The 20,079-nt window shown below is 51.7% G+C and overlaps 1 protein-coding gene across 4 annotated transcripts in view; it reads left to right on the top strand.

Moving 5' to 3' along the window:
- NIN (ninein) overlaps positions 1–20,079 on the top strand; it is a 100,028-nt gene that overhangs the window by 30,895 nt on the left and 49,054 nt on the right. For all 4 annotated transcript variants that reach the window (XM_090034345.1, XM_090034346.1, XM_090034347.1 and 1 more), the window contains exons 5-8: positions 13,264–13,303; positions 16,533–16,723; positions 18,191–18,337; positions 19,845–20,012. In XM_090034345.1, coding sequence (XP_089890471.1) covers positions 13,264–13,303; positions 16,533–16,723; positions 18,191–18,337; positions 19,845–20,012 — 546 coding nt within the window. The remainder of the gene's footprint in view (positions 1–13,263; positions 13,304–16,532; positions 16,724–18,190; positions 18,338–19,844; positions 20,013–20,079) is intronic.

Here is a 20,079-nt window from a genome sequence, read left to right as displayed (position 1 = left end):
CCGCCAGTGGCTCTGCAATGATGTCGGCCAGTGCCTTCAGTACCCTCGGATGGAGCTCATCCGGGCCTGCCGACTTAAAGGCATCCAGTTCCTCCAAGTGACCCTGCACCACCTCAGGGTCCACGCATGGAAGTCTGGTGCCTTGCTGCTGCCTCCCTACACTCCCAGTGAGAGACTTGTCATGCCTCTCACTTAGGAACACTGAGGCGAAGAACTCGTTGAGGAGTTCAGCCTTGTCCCCTCTGTCCGTCACCAATTGTTTCTGCCCATTTAGCAGGGGTCCTATTCCTCCCTGTGCCTTCCTTTTACTCCCTATATATCTAAAAAACAATTTCTTATTGTCTTTTACTTGGGTTGCCATCCTCAGCTCCATGGTAGCTTTGGCCTGTCTAACTGCCTCCCTACAAGCACGAGCAGAAGAGGTATATTCCTCTTTGGTGATCTCTCCCTGTTTCCACTTTTTATGTGCTCCCCTTTTGGCCCTTAGTCTGCCCTGGATTTCTCTGGTCAGCCAGGGAAGCCTCCTGGCCCCTTTCCCTCTTTTACCTCGCACGGGGATCGTCTCGCTTTGTGCGAGAAGGATAGCTTCCTTAAGGCACAGCCACCCTTCTTGGGCTCCCATCGTTTCAAAACTACTACTCTGCAGTGCATCCTTCACTAATCGCCTGAGTTCGCTGAAATCAGCTTTCCTAAAGTCCAGCACGTTCACCCTACTGGTTACCTTACCCACTCGACGCCTTATGTTGAATTGTACTTTTAGGTGATCACTGTCCCCCAGATGGCTACCGATCTGTAGGTCCCCTACTATGTCATCCCCCGTTGCCAATACCAGATCCAGTAAGGCATTCCCCCTAGTGGGACCATGTACCTCCTGCGTCAGGTGGAGGTCCTGTACACAGGTTAGAAACCTGCGTGAGCGGTGGGACTTTGCTGTCTGTGTCTCCCAGCAGATGTCCGGGTAGTTTAGGTCCCCCATGACCACCGCCTCTTTAGCTTTTATGGTCTCTGAGAGTTGCCTCAGGAGCCCCAAATCTATTTCTTCCCCTTGATGTGGGGGTCTGTAGCAGACCCCTACCACCAAATCCTTTTCTCCTTGCCCTCCATGTAGCCTAACCCACAGTCCTTCTACTTCCTCATCCTTTGATTCTGTCTTGATGAGGGTTGATGTATATTGCTCCTTAACATAGAGCGCAACCCCTCCCCCCCTTTTCCCCACTCTGTCCTTTCTGTACAATCTATAGCCCTCAATATGTACCGCCCAGTCGTGGGATGGATCCCACCAGGTTTCCGTCAGCCCCACTAAGTCGTAGTCATTTAGTGCAACCAGGAGCGCTAGTTCATCCTGCTTGTTCCCCATGCTCCTAGCATTAGTATATAGGCACTTGAGCCCTGTGACTGGTGCTTTTGCTACCCCCTCGCTCCAAGTCCTAAAGGGCTTTTTGTCTCTAACCTTCCCGTTCCTTACCTGTGCCGTATTGCTGTCCACCCCCTGTCTTTCACGTTCCCAAAGCTCTCTTTCTTCAGGCTGGGCTGTCCTTGTGGGTGCCACCTGGTTTGGTGGTCCACAGCCTCCCCCACCCTCATCTTCCCCTCCCCCCGACGAGCCTAGTTTAAAGCCCGCCGGAGGAGATCCGCCAACCTGGAAGAAAACACACGCTTACCTTTGGGGGACAGGTGAAGCCCATCCCAGCTGAGCATGTCCCTCGTTGTAATGTGTGGGTCATTGTCCAGGAAGCCGAAGCCTGCCTTGAGACACCAATTCCGAAGCCGCCAGTTGGTCTCTCGGATGCAGTTCTCATGCCGTCTTCCGCGTCCGTTCACTGGTAGGATGGAAGAGAATACCACCTGTGCACCAAATTCCCTCAGCACGCCGCCCAGAGCCTGGTAGTCCGCCATAAGGTGATCGGGGGTTCTCCTGGCCGCATCATTAGTACCCACATGGACAAGGACCATGGGGTAGTAATCGGTGGGCTTGATCCTGGCCTGGATTACCTCCGTCACATCCTGAATCTTAGCTCCAGGCAGGCAGTAGACCTCTCGTGCTGAAGGGTCCTGGCGACAAATGGGCCCTTCCGTACCTCTCAGGATGGAATCGCCTATGACGAGCACGCGTCTCCTCCTCTTCTGGGTCCTCTCGGATCTCTTGATCTGTTTGGAGTGTGAAGAATGTGGCATTTCCTCCTGCCCAAGGGTTTCCTCCTCCCTTTCCATCTCCTGCAGAGTCGCCAAGGCCTCGTACCTGTTCTCCAGTCGAACTGGAGAAGCTTGTACCTGCTCGCTGCGAGCCGCTCCGGTCCTGGCTGTGACCGTCTGCCACTCTGCTGTGGAGGTCCTTCCCTGGGCTGCTTCTTCCTTGGGTGCCTGGTCCTGCAGGGAAAGGAAATAACTGTCAATTTCCTCCTCCGCCTCCCTGATCCCCCTCAGCCTGCTAACCTCCTCCCGGAGCTCCCTCACCTGCGCCTCCAGAGCCCTAAGCCGGGCACCTGCCGGACAGGTGTGGGGACTCCCAATCTCTGCCCCCCCCAGCCCTGCTGGAGATCCCCCGCAGGCCGGGAGGTAGGGGGACATCAGCTCCCCCATGGGCTCAGTCTGGGTGGAGGCCTCAGACCAGCCCCGGTTAGCCTTGTCCCCCTGGGCAGAGGCCCTAGCAGCACTCCTCGTATACATCCTTCTAAGCTGCTATTTGTAGACCTGTGTGGTGTCTACGTCCTACCTGTACAGGAGTCCCACTCCTGGCCCTCCCAGCCCGCCCGCCGGCGCGAACGCCTGCGCAAACTCCGGCGCGCTCTTACAGAGCGCGCCTGTTTGCGCGCTCTGTTCGCGCTGCGCGGCTCGGGAGCGCGGCTCCCTACTGGCTCAGCTATATGGGACCCGGAGGGCTTCCCCTCCGGATCCGGCTCAGCTGTGCCGAGGCCCTCCGCCCCACTTACCTTCGGGGGATCAGCTGCTGCTGCCCCCGCTGCCGATTCCTCTGCTGCTGCTGCTGCTGCCGCCGCCGCCGCCGCCTCGGGTCAAAAGTTAGTTATCGGGCACACGTGCGTGCGGGACACACGTGTGCCTAACTCCTCTCCTTCCCACTGCTGCTTCCCGAGTGATACCTAACCTAAACCTACCCTCTGCCAGCTTGTGACCGTTATTCCTGGTCACTCCTGGCGGTGCTCAGGGGAACAGGGACTCCCCCAACGCCTGCTGGTCCCCCCGACTAGTTTATAACAGGCCACAAGACACCCCCCCCCCCCTCCCCCCCAGCCTTCTCTTGTGGAGGCTGAACAGGTTCAGGTCCCGTCGCCTCTCCTCGTAGGGCCTGCCCTGCTGTCCCCTGACCATACAAGTGGCCTCCTCTGGACCCTTTCCATGTTGTCCACATCCCTCCTGAAGTGCAGCGCCCAGAACTGGACGCAGTACTCCAGCTGCGGCCTGACCAGTGCCGCATAGAGGGGGAGGATCACCTCCCTGGCCCTGCTCGAGATGCATCTGTGGATGCAGGACAAGGTATGGTTGGCCTTCCTGACCGCGTCCCCACACTGCCAGCCCATGTTCATCTTGGAGTCAATGATGACTCCAAGATCCTTTTCTGCCTCCGTGCTGACAAGAGGGGAGTTCCCCAGCCTGTAGGTGTGGTGCCGGTTGTTCCTCCCCAGGTGCAGCACCTTGCATTTGTCTGTGTTGAAACCCATCCTATTCTCATCCGTCCACCCTTGTAACCTGTCTAGGTCTGATTGTAGCCTGTTGCTTCCTTCTAGTGCACCCACATCCCCCCACATCTTGGTGTCATCAGCAAATTTGAACAGGGTGCTTTTTACCCCCTCGTCCAAGTCGCTGATGAAGATGTTGAACAGTGCGGGCCCGAGGACCAAGCCCTGGGGGACCACACTGCCACGTCCTTCCAGGTTGAGTAGGATCTATCCACTACCACCCTCTGGGTGTGGCCCTCCAGCCAGTTGGCGACCCATTTGACTGTGTGGGTGCCTACACCACAGCCCCCCAGTTTCTTAATGAGAACGGGGTGAGAGACAGTGTCGAAAGCCTTCCAGAAGTCCAGGAAGACGATGTCCACTGCTCCCCCTGCGTCTAATGATCTGGTGATCTGATCGTAAAAGGCCACCAGGTTGGTCTGACAGGACCTGCCACTGATGAACCCGTGCTGGTTGCCCCTAAGCATGCAGTCCCCTGCTGGCCCCTCCTGGATGTGTGCCAGCATAATTTTCTCAAACAGCTTGCCTAGGATCGAGGTGAGACTAACCGGCCTGTAGTTTCCTGGGTCCTCCTTTCTGCCTTTTTTGAAGATGGGGACCACGTTGGTCCTCTTCCAGTCCCCCAGTACCTCACCAGAGCACCACGAGTGCTCGTAAAGCCGTGCCAGGGGACTGGCAATGACCTCAGCCAGTTCCTTTAGTACTCTAGGGTGGAGATCATCCGGGCCGGCTAACTTGAATATGTCCAACCCCTCCAGAAGCCCCCTAACTAAATCCTCGCTAACCCGTTGCCCAGGTGTGCCTCCCCCGGGGCCCGAGGGGGGCCCAGCAGGTAGGTGGCTGTTCTGGTCCCTACTAAGGAAGACGGAGGCAAAGAAATCGTTAAACATATTAGCTTTGTTGTCTGGTGTGATGACCAAATTTCCCAACATGTCCTGCAAGGGCCCCACATTACCCGGGACCTTCTTTTTACCCCCTATGTATTTAAAAAAGGACTTTTTATTGTCCTTAATCTGGGAAGGTAGTCCCAGATTAGATCATCGAGTCTGACCCCCTGCCCTGGGCAGGAAGGAGCACTGGGGTCACATGACCCCAGCCAGGTGTCTGTTGAAGCACTTTTGACTCTTCTTCCTGCTGAGTGAAATGTTGGCTCGGGGATGAGCAGGTGAGACATCCATGCATGCAAAACAAATCTGGCGCAATGGGTGGCAGTGCCAGCTACATCCTCCCATAGCAATTTGAGCACGCTGCATCCTGAGAGGGCTGGCGGTGCCTGTTCACCGAGCAAATTATACCGCTCTGCTACTAGCTGTTGCAACAAGACTTCTCCACAAGTGTTACTTTTCCCACAGTGCTGTAATGGTCTTATCACATTCCCACAGCGATGCTGCGACTGCTCCTTACCCTTTCTTATTACCCATCACCCTTCTTCTAGAGGGACTTTTGCTAAGGATTTCTTGTTCACAAGCTGTACGGCAGGCTGCATCGGTGACTTCAGCTTGCTCAGGGCAGTGGGAAGGGTGGCCTGGCTTTGAGTCGTACAAGTTAAAGATCCGTGAGCTAGAGGAATGCAGGGTAAGAGGAGGAAAAGTCTTGACCCCCCCCTCTGCAACTGCTTCTTTCAACCCACCCACACAGTATAGGGTTGCAAACTCCAGACTGCCAACAGCTGAAATGCAAGGTCTCTGCATCTTGGAAAAGGAAGTGGTTTCTCCCATCTTCCATTAATAAGGTCTGTTGGGTCACTGGAGTAGCAGCACCAAGGCTTTGTTGGTATCTGTAACTTCCCGCGGTACTGTCCTCCCAGCTCCCCACCCTGCTGCGGGCAGGAAAGACTGAGGCTCAAGTGCACATGGTGCCTAGTGGTGGGTCAAAGTGGGCAGAGGGACAGCACTGGCAGAGGGGAACAGCAGCCTCCCCAGGGCCCTGGCTCATAGCGGTGCCTTGTTCACAAGCAAGGTCTCATGCATGTAACATAACATGGTGCCCGGAGCTGGTACAAAAAGGGCAGATGTGTCCAGAGCTGTGGCCCGCCGGAGGGCACCTTCTCAATGTAAAGTGATAGCTTCTTCCAGAGGGAGCCTTCCTTGTAGCTAGGGAAGCCCCGGTATGCCCCGGGAGCAGGGTGCATGCCTGACATACCCTGGAATTCACCTGGGGAAGGGCGCTGCTGCTGGGCAGCCATGCTGGTGCCCACAAGAAGGCCCAGGGAACTGCGCATATGTATAGTATGGAAATAATTAGCACTCTCCAGCAGACTCAATTAATCAAGTCTGCTCTGACTGCTAATTGGCATGTGTTGGAGCAGACGTTTGGCATGTGTATAGGTACCCTCCATTGAGGTACTGGGAAAATGCACATTAGCCTGTTTTAATGTGCATTAACTAAAGAGCATGGGGCTCCTATAGACATGCAGCGAGGTTGCTCCCGTGTGCTGTAAATCCGGCATGTCAGAGCAGACTCGACTAATGCACTCCAGTGTCGTGTATATCAATGTCTCCATGCAGTGGAGCACTTGAAACTAAAGCTTGTTCGATGAGCTTTAGCTCAAAGTACCCTGCCACCATTTTTCAGTGTGGGGAAGCTGATGCACATGATGCATGGGTGCTTTTCATTAGTGCAGCTCATTTATTAAAGCTCCCTCCCCCCCCCCCCGCCCTCCCCAAACCTCCTGAAGTATGTCTATAAGCACCCAGGGTTTTATATTACCCTATTTTAATGCACATTAACTAAAGAGCACTTTTTTTTTTTTAGTGACCCATTAAAATAGGCTAATGCATTTTAAACTACATGTGTGGGTGCTCCCTTTGAGACTGGCTGCTCACATAGTGGGAAAATGTGTTACCTTTTCAAGTCATGTAAGACTGTTGTAGCTGTTGTGTTCCAGAAATGATGTGAAAGGTGAAATTATGCCAAAAAGGATTTCTTTGGGCAATATCCTGCATTGGACCAGCTTTATAGTTGGGATAAAGTTAGACAAGCTTTCTAGTATACGACATTCTTCATTAGGTGATTAGAGACCCAAGGAAGAATGCCTTGCATTGGAAAAATCATCTAACCTTATCCCAACTACATAGTTGGTCCAATACAAGATATTGCCCTAAGAAATGCTGACCTTTTAAATATACTTTCAGTAAGGAAACCTGACCCTTAACCCCAGGACCCCAGCTCAAGGTGCTTGCCCATGATGATGTACTTCTCTGAGTCCCACTTTGCCCTACAGCGTTGCAGATCAAGAGGCACATGGCAAGTCTGGGTCCCTGGGAAAGGAGCTGGGTGCTCCATGGTGCTTGCACTTACCGCCATGGGGAGACTTGTCCTTCTCTATCACACGTGCTGCCCTGACCTTACAGTCGATGGCAGTGCACCTCCCTGGGGAGTACTGCTTCATTGGATCCCTTTCCATTAGTTGTGAAGCAGGCGCTAAAGGTTCGTCAACTAACGAGGACAGCTGATTACATGAATTGGTACGCAGCCCCCCGCCTTCCTGACCTGTGCTGTTGCAAGCAATTCATGAGCGAGAGCCAGTCCCTAATGCGACTGGGATGAGTTTCTCCAATGCTGCCTCTCGCCCTTCTTCCAGGCGCTGAGCTAGTATCTTAGACCTGGAGGGGAGTTGGCTGGTGTGAGCTCGGAGGGTTGCACGCAGCTCTGGTTTTTGAATTACGGCTGGTCGCCTGGGGCTCTATAGTAGATCTGAACAGGCTACAGACCTGTTGAAAAGCTGTGCCCCTGCTGAGCTGGTGCAAGCTCTGCCCAGCTCTAGGGTATAATGCTCCTCGTCCGGCATTCCTCTTGGGCACGGAAGCATGTAGCGGACTTCACGGTGCAGGGCTCCCTCTGAGTGCGCCGTGTTGTGCAGACCTGTCCGGACAAGGGGCAGGAGCCCCCAGGTACGTTTTCTTTTCAGTCCGTGCCATTAGAAGACTTCCTCTTCCACGCTGGAGGGAAGTCGCTTGCCTCTTTCATCTCCTCTCTCGCTGCTTGGCGGCATGGAGAGGGTTAATCCTTCTGCGAGAAGCTGCAGTCCTCCCTCTGCTAGTGTGCAAGTTCACAGGGACACGAGAAGCACGAGTGGTTTTCGCTGCCCTGGGGAAGGTAAGTGCTAATCAAAACTGCAGGCACTTAGACGAAGGCTTTAAAGACCAATTGCCATCTCTACTTTTAACCTGCTGGCCCACGAGCGCCTTGCTGCTCTGAAGGTGTGCGGCAGGGGGTAACGTCTAGCACAGCTCTTGCAGCTGGGGGCTGTTAGACTGGCCGGTCATGCCAAAGTCTTCTGACCCAACTTATTTCTGTGCCTGGGACTGATCGGCTGTTTGCTGGACCCTGTGCTTAGGGGAGCTCTGACTGTGCCCCACGGTTGGGCCAGCAGAGACCAAGCTGGTGATAAAACCGACTTCCCTCTGTGGCTACCCAGGGTCTGTGCCCAGCGCGGGGTAACACTCACCTGCCCACGGGTGGTTCCTCAGTTGCAGCTTCTGGACTTGGCTGCTGCAATTGCCAGGACTTAATGCCCAGGTTTCCAGGAGCACGGCACCCCAATACCCTGTTTCTCCACTGAACCGAAGCCGTTCCAGCACCCCTGCACTGCCCTCCAAAGCCCGGCTCCCTGGTGGGTTGCCTCACCATCTCCGATGGCAGTATCCGTGGCCCTTTGGCTCCACTGGTTTAAAGCAAAGCTCTCGATGACGTGGGGGTGGCATGCACCAGAACCACCAGCTGCTAGACAGAGACATCCCCACAGCCCTGAGAGGCAGGAGGGGAGATGCCTTTTCTTTGCCAGAAGCTGGAAGCTTGTCCCTGCCGCCGGAGAAGAAAGGGTGGTTTGAAGCCGCCTTTCTCCCAGAGGGCATCCAGATGCCGTAGTGAGGGGGCAGCAAGTGCACAACCCAGGGTCGGGGTCTTGCTGACGCATTGCCGATGCAGAGGCGGCAAAAATTGGGATTTTTTGCCTTGTTCCTTGCAGCAGGCTGAGGTGTGGGGTTGCCCCTGTGGTATGGCTGACTGCAGAAGGTGGGTGCTTTCCGGAGAAAGAAATGCAGGGCTGGGATGCAGCTTCAATGTATCCTTTCGTTTGGGATGTCTTTCTCTCCCTTGTATCAAGAGACTGGCTGAGCCAGAAAATCTTCCATTCCTGAGCCACTCTGCTCCTGGGCAAGGGGGGCCAGCTGCATGTTTTGAGTCCCCAAAGGCAATGAGGGAGGGGATAAAACTTTTCAGAGGGTGGGGAGCCGTGTTTCCTCTGGCACCTCTAACCCAATAAATAGTGGGTGCCAGCAAGGTACTGAAGAGGGGATAGATCACTAAAGAGATTTGGTCAGGTGCTCTCCCTCTCTAACATCCATTTCTGCCCCTGCCGGTGACAGGATGCTGAGCTAGATGGACCGTTGCTCTGACCTGTTATGTTCTTGCTTCAAGTCTTCAACGTTCCCATGCACCAGTCAGAAGCAGGTTTAACGAACTAAAGCGCGGGCTGCTAATCGTTGCTTTAGTGTTTGTTTCTAAACTGTGTTTGCATTGCGATGCCCTGCAGGCCCGTGGCTGTGGCTTTCCGTGATGGAAAGCAAATGTACATTGTGTTGCGAGCAGAGGAGCGCTCCAGTTCGGGGCATCTTTGTCCCGGCTGCTTTCCTCCGAGAGCTGATCCTTCAGCAAAGACGGAGAAGTTTGGTTGTAAACAGTGGCGCTAGGGCTCACCTCGGCATGTGCAAGCTTGAATAGGCCCAGCGTGCACCCCGATCATCGTTTTAATTAGCAGTATATTCTGCCGGAGAACAAAGGTCCGTCTCGCTGAAGCAGATGGCAGGGTGGGAGAGGGGTTGCTATCTTATTATGGAGAGAGGCCACCGCGAGCCAGCGGCACGGGCTGCAGATGCTCACGCGGGTTCGGAGCTGGAAGGCAGCGATCATTGAAAACCCGGGCCATCTGCTCTTCAGCCCGGCAAAGCATGTGTCGATCAAAATAATGCATTCCTAAAATCTCTGCCTTCTGCGCACGGGCTCAGTAATGTGTGTGACCCACATCCAGCTGTAGGACAATCCCAAGCTGCCGAACAATGCCGTGCGTGACATTGAGATGCACGGTCCACAGCACCGATGGACGTCTCCCTTTGTCTCCCTGAAATACGCTGGCTGCCTTCTGGGGCAGCCATTTTGGTGTTGCTTGACCTCTGACCCCTCGTGCCCCTTGCTCACAAAGCGGCTCTTGTCGAGCATTCAGCATGGTAATCAAGAAGCGTGCGGAAAGGGTCCCGCCAGCTGATGCAGCCGCCGCAGCAGCCCGACACAATAGGGGCCAGGAGGCAGCGGAGAGCGCCCGCAGATGAAGCGAATTATCGTAGGAGTCGGGCTCGCGGTGCCTGTAACAATTGATTATCGGCACACAACGGGGGTGACAGGTGTTCAGATCTCTATTCAGCTCTCTGGGTTTACGAAATTACCTTGTGCTCTTTGAATGAGGCCTTGAAACACTTTCTGAAGCTAACCGGCTTAGTTTCAACTCTTTCAAAGGGCGGTGGGAGGCGGGGGGGGGGGACATACGCCACTTGTATGAAAACATTTTGGAACCGGACATGCAAAAGGTTCCTCGTGGCCAGACCGCCGAATCTAGTTATCTGCTAACCAGTTGCCTTTGCCATCCAAGAAATGTTAGGGGAGGATGCCAGGGGAAAGGCATGAAGCCCAGAGCTGGCTCAGGCTTGCCCCCAGGAGGTAGAGGTGACTGCTGGGCATATATAGGAGCTTCAAATGGTTTTTTTGCTGCAAGCCGCCGATCGAGTAGCCGACCAACTTTTCAGCTTGTATGAAAATTAAAATGAATAGAAAGTGAAGGTGAAGTTACTAACCGAGAGCTAGTAACATGCTTCTGTAGGGAGCTCGGGGAAAGTTGGGTTTAGGCGAAGTGGAACCACCAGTGTTCACAAAGGGGGAGAGCATGTGCGTGACCATCAGCAGAGAGATCGGCCAAGGACTTTTCTCATTCTCTTGCACGCACGCACGGTCTGGCGCGCTTGAGACTGGAAGCTGAACATGCACGCACCCAGTCTGGTGTGCTTGAGTGGAAGCTATGCAGGCACACATGCATATGCACATGTGCACTCAATCAAGTGTGCTTGAGATGGGAAGCTCTACACATGTACATACAGATGCATGCATACACACACGTGCACCCAGTCTGGTCTGCTTGAGACTTTGGAGCTGCACACATACACGCGGTCGGTTGGTTGGTTGGTCAGGCATGCTTGAGACTGGAAGTTACATGTACATGCACCCAGGTTAGTGTGCTTGGGACTGTGGGAGCTATACACATACACAAATATACACACACATGTACCCAGTCTAATGTGCTTGAGACTGGAAGCTCTACACACATGCGTACATGCACCCAGTCTAGTGCTTGAGACTGGAAACTCTACACACACATATGTGCGCACTCAATCTAGTGTGCTTGAGACTATGAAAGCAGTATACATGTGCACATGCACGCATACACACACATTCCCCCCCAGTCCAGTGTGCTTGAGACTGGAAGCTTTCCTTCACATGTTTTAAGGATATATTGGAATTTTATTCCATGTGTTTGGTTTTTTTTGGGAATCGTTGCTAAAACCCTTGGCTCTTGTTCCCCTTCTCTCCCCCCCCCAGCCCCAAAACACCTGCACACCCACTCCATATTGCCACCACTGCCTCCCCTCTGTAGTGCACCCCCGTACACTCCTCAGCCCTGAACGAGTGGTGGGAACTGCGGTTTTTGTGATCCCCCAGAGGATGAAACGGAGGCAGGAGCCGGTGCTAAAAAAAGGACAGTGACCTCATCCAGTGTCCATGGTAACCTTGTAGATTAACAGCTTTTCACTGTAATCTGAACGAGACATATTAAACTTTTTTTATATAATGATTTAGAGCCTCCTTGAATCTAAATGCATTCGGTCACATGGGTGTACTCCTCTGTGCGCGTTGTTTTGACTGTGGGGAAAAGTAACCCCTGCTAATGTTGCCGTTGGATATTGTAGCTGATGGTCCTGGACTTTGTGTTTGTGCCTGGATGAGCAAGGGAAAGCCCCTTTGGTGGACTGGGGGTGCCAGTGTTGAGACACCCCTGTGTAGCGCTTGTTAAATAGTTGAAATAAAACATGGCGCCTTGACTGTCCCCGGGTACAGGGAGCTCTGCTGCTGCCTGCGACACGCTAGACCAGGGTGGCTGACCAGTGGCATGGGTAACCTGTGTGTGGCATGTGGCGGATCAGGGACAGCTGGGAGCAGAAAGCAGAGCAGCGGATCGACCGGGGAGCACAGGGCAGGGGGCAGAAAGCAGAGCAGCAGGTTGGGAAGGGGGTGGGAGTGGCACTTGGTTGGGTGCAGTGGTAATTTGTGGCCCACGTTTCCCGGTGCACCGGGCTGTTTTGAGTTGATTACTGAGAGGGCCACTGTGAAGCTGAGGCTGGTGTGGCCCCTGCCTTCCCTCTGGCCCTTACACAGAGGTCAGCTCCGCAGAAGGCGCCTTGCTCCTGCGCTCTAATGCCCACCCAGAGGTGCAGCAGAGGGTTTGGCTGAAATGTGTACGCCGGGGACTTTGCTGAGTGTTGGCCCACGTGCTGAAGTCTGGCTGTATCTGCAAGGGCTGTGACTGTCCACACCAAGCCCCCGGTCAGGACACGCATGCTGACGGAGAGGCAGTATGAAAGCCCCCCACTCTGACCTATATGTGGTGCTTTTGCTAGATGGGGCCATACAGACAAACCCTTCGTTTGGACTGAAGGGTGTTTGCATAAAGGACTGGATCAGTTCAGCATGTCTGAACCCAGGCTTTACTCTGGTAGAGATGGGGCTTATGTATGAGTGCACAGCTGCTTGCTCAACAGCCTCTGAGGCTGATGCCAAAGATGTGCTGCCGATGCTGCCTACAGATGTGGTGCAGCAGGATTTTTCACTTGAGACCCGAGTCCTGGATAAAATGATGACAGTCCCCGCTGCTGCTGAGCTAAGAGGGTGTTTCATGAGTTAGGGGGTGTTTGCTAGGGCTAGTCGTACTGGATTACCATAGACTGTGAAGGCAGAAGAGAGAGAGTTTTCAAATAATCCAGTCCCTTGTTCCTAGAAGTCCAGGACTGTGCACAGCATTTGTGCCCTTTTTTTATATATTCTCCCCTTAACATCCCTGTGTTCCCTTCAAACATAAATGGGTTTCTTTGCTTAAAAGAGCTCCTTAAAAACAAAGTCCCCCTTGCTGTGGACTGACTTAACCGAGCCCTGTCCAGCTCATCTTCAAACTCTATTTTCTCAGATGCCGTGGTTGCTGCTTTTTTTTTTTTGGTAAGTAATTTTTATTTTGAAATGTCCATAGCAAAAGCCCTCTTTGAAATACCTTGGAAGAGGCACTATAAATGGACCTCTGCAAGCAGGCTTGGATTGACAGCTCAGCCCAGGAGACTGCTGAGATGAAAGCACGGCAGCATTGTTGGAATCCTGTAACTCGTTTGATGTTGCTGGTGTATTCCCTTTTACACATGTGCCGTCTTGGAATAATAATGACTGAGGGAATCTTCTTTCTTTTCTTCCCCCTTAGCACTGGAAGACTCAGGACAGTGAGGAGTACGAAGCAGAAGGTGAGCACGAAGAAAAGCTGCCGCTTGATCCCTTCAAAGTGGAAGGGCGATGCATGGGGACGTGACAACAGAGAGCTCTTGGGGTGATTTTGGCTTCAAGCCCTCCTAGCCTTCAGGAGAGCTCTTTGGTGTCTTGGGGGCTGGGATGTTGTGGGGCAGAGCCTAGGAGCTGATCCTGCAGCATCTCGGGGCCCAGAAGCCCATGCTCTTCCTGACTTGTGGGGCTGGAGCCTGTGTTTTGGAAACTTGCTCTCTGAAAGGGGTAAAATGCCTTTGGGGGCAGGCTGTTTGGCTGCCCTGGCTTAATGCCTGGCTTCACATGTAGAAGGGCAAAGTTCAGGCTACTGCTGAACTCTATGAGGCTGTGGGAGTGCATCTCCGGTCCCCGCTGTGATCAGCTAGGCAGGAACACCTCGGAGTTGTCTGAGCCAGGCAGAAAAGGGATTTCTTGGCTCAGGGAGCGGATGGTGGCAGCCTTCCCAGGGCACCCCTGGCCTGACTTTGCGGCAGTGTACATCCTGGTCAAGTTGTGGGCACTGGCAGCCTTGGCTCTGCAGACTGCTGGTGCCCTTGGCACTGGAATAGACCCATTTCATGCACTGGTGCATCCCCGTGCACTGATTCGGACCCAGTGATTCCCAGCTCTTGCTTGTACCCCCATATAAATGCCCTCAGCTCTGCAGAGTGGCAATAGCTGCTGTTTGGGTCTGCACAGCTGCACTGCCTGGGATTTGGGGCCGGCGTAGGACAGAGGGGTCAGGAATACTGTATTCACTTGCAGTGGGATTCCTAGATGTTTAGGGCTGGAAGGGACCTCAGGAGATCTTCAGGTCCAGCCCCCCCTGCACTTGGGCTGACCCCAGCATGGTGTGCATCCAGTCATTCTTTGAAGATCTCTGGGGTAGGTGATTATACCACCTCTGCGGGGAGTCTGTTCCAGACCCTGGACACTTAAACCATCAAGAAAATTTTCCTTATGTCCAAACTGAAGCAGTCTTCAAGCAGTTTGTGTCCGTTGTTGGACCCTGGGCCTAGGAAGACGGGACTGCTGTTCCACCCTACCAAGCCAACTGCCCTGCATCACCTGGCCCCTTCAGTACTGGTCCTTGTCCAGCCCTCTCCATGGCATGGTTCCCCTCTCAGGCTGCCTCATCTGTTCTCCTTCTTGCATACCCAACTGGCTGGGTTTTTTTCCACCCTTCCCTTTCCCCCTGCTTTTTGTTCCCATTTCCTTGTTGTCTTCTCCTGCCTCTTGACCAGCTCCCTGCGTCCTGGGATGCCCTGCTGCTTGGGGTTCCTGTGCTGGGAGTCCTGGGGGTGCCGCACGCTGACTGCTCAGAGGTGTCACAGCCCTAAATACCCGCTGGCATGCACTGCAGTTGAGTCCAGAGGCCACCAGGTGTCAGTGCGAGCCAAAGCATCAGGCTTCTTGCCTCTCCTGTAGAGTTTATAATTATATACAGTTCAGTTAACCAGGGAGCATGCAAGAGAGGAAAAATATGGCACTGTAGTGGTTATTCTACCACCCAGATCAGTGCCTCTTGTGCCAAGCACTGCACAAGCACTGTGGGGCATGATTGCCCCGATCCCAAAGGCTCTCAGTTGGGAGGTGAACAAGGTGATGAATAAAAAAGGTAGGAGGGAGAAATGTAGGTGTGGAGGAAAATGGAGTGAGCTCCTCTTCTGCCTGCATCGAGTGCCTGGACATCTGAGTGGGCTGCTAGTGTGTACTGGTGGGGGCAGGAGGGAACCAGCCAGGAGAAGGAGCAGCAACTGCTCCGAGTTGAGCAACGGCCAACGGGAATTGGAAGCGGATTGCCTTGAATGGCATTAAAGTTCCATGTAGACGCTTGTATTCAGAGTGAAAGTGGCCTTGATTTTGATTTTTAGCTCAGCTCCTTTTGGAAGCTTGGAAGGGAATTGAACTGAAGCAAGTCTACTTTCATTCTGAATACAAGCATCTGCATGGGGCTTTAATGCCACTCAAAATTATCTGCTTCAAATTCCCCCTGGGAGAGGCAGGTACTGAGGGGAGAATATAAGCTAGTGTGGGAGCTTGACAGGTGAGAGCTTTACCCCGTCGGTGACTTCCTTTTAATGTTTGAGCACCTTCATTTGTATAAGCCTGCACTGAATGTATTTGCTTGGAGTGGAGGAAGGGCAGTCAGCTGGAGGCTTAAAATTGAGAAGTATTTATATGAGGGCTTGCTTCCAGCGTGAATACAAGGTGCATCGTTAAGCTTCCCACAGTTTGATTTGGGGGCTGGGGCATGCTCTGAAGCAGTTTTCATGAGTGGCAGCTGTTACAGCAATGATGAGCTCTAGCACAAGGGGTGACTGCTTTGTAGCTCTAATCCAGCCAGGGCTTCTCCCAGATTCCCCTGGCATTTTCCTTAAGGTTGGGCTCTTTGGCCTGGACAAATTGAGAATAAAGCTAAGAAGAGGCTTCATTCATTCTCCCAGAAGACACTCTCCTGAGAGTAATTTAAACCTGGCTGTTCCCAGGTAATTTCTCCTGGAGTAGCCATTTTTACTCTGGGAGAAGAAGTTTGAACTTCTGGACATCTGTGGCTTCTCTTGGGAGAGCAGCAACTCTCCCAGGAGAAACTGAATGTCTGGATGAGGCCTCTGCTTGCCCAGAAACAAGGCTGCCCACTCCCTCCCCCCAGCTACTTTATTTAGGCTGCAGTTAGCACAGTGAACTTGTGCTCTGCCCTATCTCCCAGGCTGTATTTGCTGTCAGTTGAAGACATCAGTCCTACCCTCCGAAGCCCTGATGTCATTCAGGCCCCAGATGTGTGGGCGTCTATAGCCCTTTCTTTGATCTTCAAGGCAGCTTGTGCTCCTCTGGAGCAGGGTGGATTGAAAAGTCCAGAATGTTGCATATAATTGAAATACTTTGCAAGATCTTCCCTTGTTGATGAAACCCTGTCAGGGTAATGGCACTGGAGTACATAGCAACCCCCTCATCTGAGAGTGAGAAGCCTTGCCCTGAGTAGGATGGAGCATAGCAACCCATGTAGCTTTTCCTGTGAATGTTACTAGAGACCTGGTTCGGCAAATAAGTGCTCAAATACTGTGTCTATGGGCATGACTCCAAAGCCCTCAGGAAGGTAGATGTGAGCAAATCTATTAGCTAGTTGGGTTAAAGTGTCCCAGAGTAATTTGAAATGTATATTCCTGTCTTTTGATCCCCTTATGCATGCAAGTCTGACTGTGCTTATTTCAGGCCAGTTAAGGTTTTGGAATCCAGATGACTTGAACGCTTCACAAAATGTGTCTTCACCCACCCAAGACTGGATAGAAGAAAAACTGCAAGAGGTTTGTGAGCACCTCGGCATCACCAGGGATGGTCACCTGAACAGGAAGAAGCTGATCTCTATTTGTGAGCAATATCTGCTGCAGAACGTGGATACTGAGGTGGGTGTTTGCTTTCCGAGGGAGGCAGGCATGAGGTGGGAGGCTTCTTCAGAAGGAAATGCATCTGTACTGTCACTAGGAAAGTGCCTAATGCTTCTCTAAGCATGTGGTTTACCATAATGCTTATGGCTGATGTAATGGTAAATTCTAAGGCTATGTCCATCTGGCACAGAACAGTCTACCTACAATACCCGAGTAGGGCCAATTAGTCCAGGCTCACCCTGGCCAGATATGGCTATACTGGTGCTGGTTCTGGAGCTAGCCACGCAGGGCTGTCTCAGGATGTCTCTGCTAATCAGTGCGTCTGTACTGACGCACCCTAAAAAGGGAGCGTTGACTGATAGCTGTCCATTGAGAGCCAGCTGATGGCTTCCTAGTGAGCTTGACATGGGTGAATTACCCACTGTTGGCTTTATAAAAAGATAGTGAGAGTCCTAAATAAAGCTATAGTGATGGTTTCTCGATTAAAATGAGTCCAAAGCGGTGATTTTTTTTTTTTTTAAATAGGAAACAAATGGTAAAGGTGGGACTGACTGCTGCAGTTGTAACCCTCTTTTTTTTTTTAGAAAGCAGAGCATTTACCAAGGCATCAGTAGACATTTGCTTTGGACTCTACTGGCAAATGCTGCGGGGCAGTATTTGTGGCCCACCAAGTACCAAAAGTCCTTCCACCCTGAATGTTTTAAAGGAATGTTCATGTTGGTTTCAGTTGGTCTCACAAGAACTGGGTTTTTAAATCCTGAAATAACAATAGAAATCATTTTGTTTCACGTAGTCTGGTTTTTGAAGGAATGAGATGATTTGGCAGGATCCCGTTAATGTGGAAAAGCCAGGGAAGAGGCTGCTTGGGACTCTTCCTTGGTCAAGCTGAAGTGTCATGCAAACAACCTGATGAAAATGAAGTTAGAATCCAAACACCTTCAGATGCAATAGCTATGATGCTTCACTACCTCAGGGCAATCTGTTTGCTAAACAGGATTTAGTTTTAATTTGGCACCATCTTCCAATTTGTTCAGTCATGCTGCTGGCTGATGAGGTTTTGGCACTTTTATTGCAACATCAGTTCTGAGACCCTCGAAACAGTGAGGCCTTGGGAGCAATAGTGGAAGAAATGTCTTTCAATAGGTATTTCTTTTATTATACTCCCTTCAAGATGGCGGCGTTCTTAAATGATGCTAAGAGCAGGGGGAGGGAGTGTGAGAGTTACAGGGGAGAAGTGGTCGAGTAGACAGATTTCAGTTGAGCATACCTGGTATATTTGGGACTTGCTTTCTCAGCAGTAATTGTCATCCTGGCATTTGTGGCTTGATACAGAATCTTGGGTGAGATTTTTGTTTGATCTTTTAAGTGAATACTAGCCTTTACGTGGCAGAATCGTGTTTTTGTTAAGCGAGGTGTTGCAGCTGTATATCGCTTTACGGCTCTGAGATGGATGTAAAAGGTATGACTGGATACCATGGCTTTCAGGTGCTCGAAGAAGTATTCCATAATCTTGAGCAAGATGGCACAATGAGCGTGGAAGACTTTTTCTATGGCTTATTTAAAAATGGAAAATCACTCACACCATCAGCATCTACCCCCTATAGACAGCTGAAGAGGCACCTTTCCATGCAGGTGAGAAACACAGAACAGTACATCTCTGGGAAATGGGTTCATGAGATCGAACTGCAGACCTTAACAGTATCTTGTTTTCCAAGGTTGAGGAAATAGATGATTGTTAGATTGGCTTTTTAATTGGGGTTTGTCATTTTAGCACTGCATTGGTCAGGCACGCTGTCTGCCTGACTGCTGATAGCTCTTCTCTGTCTCTCCCTGGATTCTGTGATAGCACATTGAACAAGGAGCATTACTCAAAGCTCCTTAAATAATAGGCACCTTCCCAAGAAGTTTGGTGGGTGCTGAATGTGGGGCTCTGGGTGGCTTATTTTTCTCACTGCAGATAGGCTGCCTCTCACCCGAATGCTTCTGCTTGAGTGTTTCCAGAATAGATGTCCCACTTGTTTTAGCTTTAGGGACAAGAGCTGTAACTTAGAGCCTAAGGGCTCGTGTACACACTGCAACTGCATGTCTGTTTGCATGAGCAGGATTTTCCAATGCTTTAAAAGTCTTTCTTGTGCATTAAACTAAAACTCCTCAGACTTAGTTGAGTTTGGCTCACTGGGAATTAAAGCCTCGCGTCCATGGATTCATTGTGTGCAAACACAAAGGCACTCGAAGGCATGTAATGAGCCTCTTTGTCCACCAGCTGGCACTGCAGCTTTTTTGTAGTCCACCCCTTTGAATTGATTTTGCTTTTGAATTGCTTCCTCTTTTTGTGGTTTGCCTACTCTGTTTCCACAGCTGCATAGCAGGGCATGGGCACAGGGTGGATGAGGGCCCTGGGCCAGAGGGGGCAGCACTAAACCATCCCGCTCTCCTGTGGTGCTAGCCAGGGACCCAGCTTAATTTGTTTGAAGACCTTGTGTCTGTAAACACAGACACGATGCTCCAAGTCTTAATTCATTTGAAAACCTAGTGCATGTAAACACAGATGCAGCGCACAAAAACAAACAAGTTTTAAATTTTATAAACCTATTTAATTTTAATGAGGATTTAAATCCATGGTGTGTACAAGTGCCCAAAGACATTCTTTTGCTGCAAAACGAAGTGTGTTCTCTGGAGAAAAGGCAAGGCAACACCTTAGCAGGAAGTAAGAAAGTCACAGGCCAGGAGGGAGAAGGCTACAATGAGTACCGCTTCTGGTTTGATTTAGAGCCTGGTCAATAGGACAATCTGTGCGCAACGTGAATAGGAGTTAGTGGCGGCTACGGGAAGAGGAAGAGAGATCTGTCTAAGCCTCTTTAAAGCCTTCTCGTGTGGAAACCACCCCACGCTGCCAGCAGTAAAATGGGAAAGCAGTTGGCAGTTGCACTTGAACCTCGTTGGCTGTAGTGGAGTCTCTTCCAACGGAAAACCATGCAGCTTGGAGGAGGTGCCAGACCCTTACTTCTTACTCTCCCTAGTTCTTTTAGCAGGGTTGAATGTATAGGGTTTCCTTATCTCCGTGGCAGGAGAAAGTCCAGTGCAGCCTTTAGCCAGCCCAATCTTTTGCAGAATCTCATCTCTTCCTCTCTCCTCCCAGTCCTTTGATGAGAGTGGGAGACGCACCACGACCCCCTCAGCCATGACCAGCACAATTGGGTTTCGAGTTTTCTCTAGCCTGGATGATGGCATGGGCTATGCATGTGTTGAGCGGATACTTGACACGTGGCATGAAGAGGGGATTGAAAACAGCCACGAAATCCTGAAGGTAACTAGATAGGTCCCTGCCCACCTGTGTGGCTTTTTTTTTTTTTTTTTTTTTTTTTAATTCTGCA

The sequence above is a fragment of the Crocodylus siamensis genome, chromosome 2 (assembly GCF_052110815.1).
Source record: "Crocodylus siamensis isolate JL-2025a chromosome 2, ASM5211081v1, whole genome shotgun sequence".
Classification (NCBI taxonomy): Eukaryota; Metazoa; Chordata; order Crocodylia; family Crocodylidae; genus Crocodylus; species Crocodylus siamensis.
Note: the sequence above shows the minus strand (reverse complement) of the source record. Positions and strands in the feature narration are given on the sequence as shown.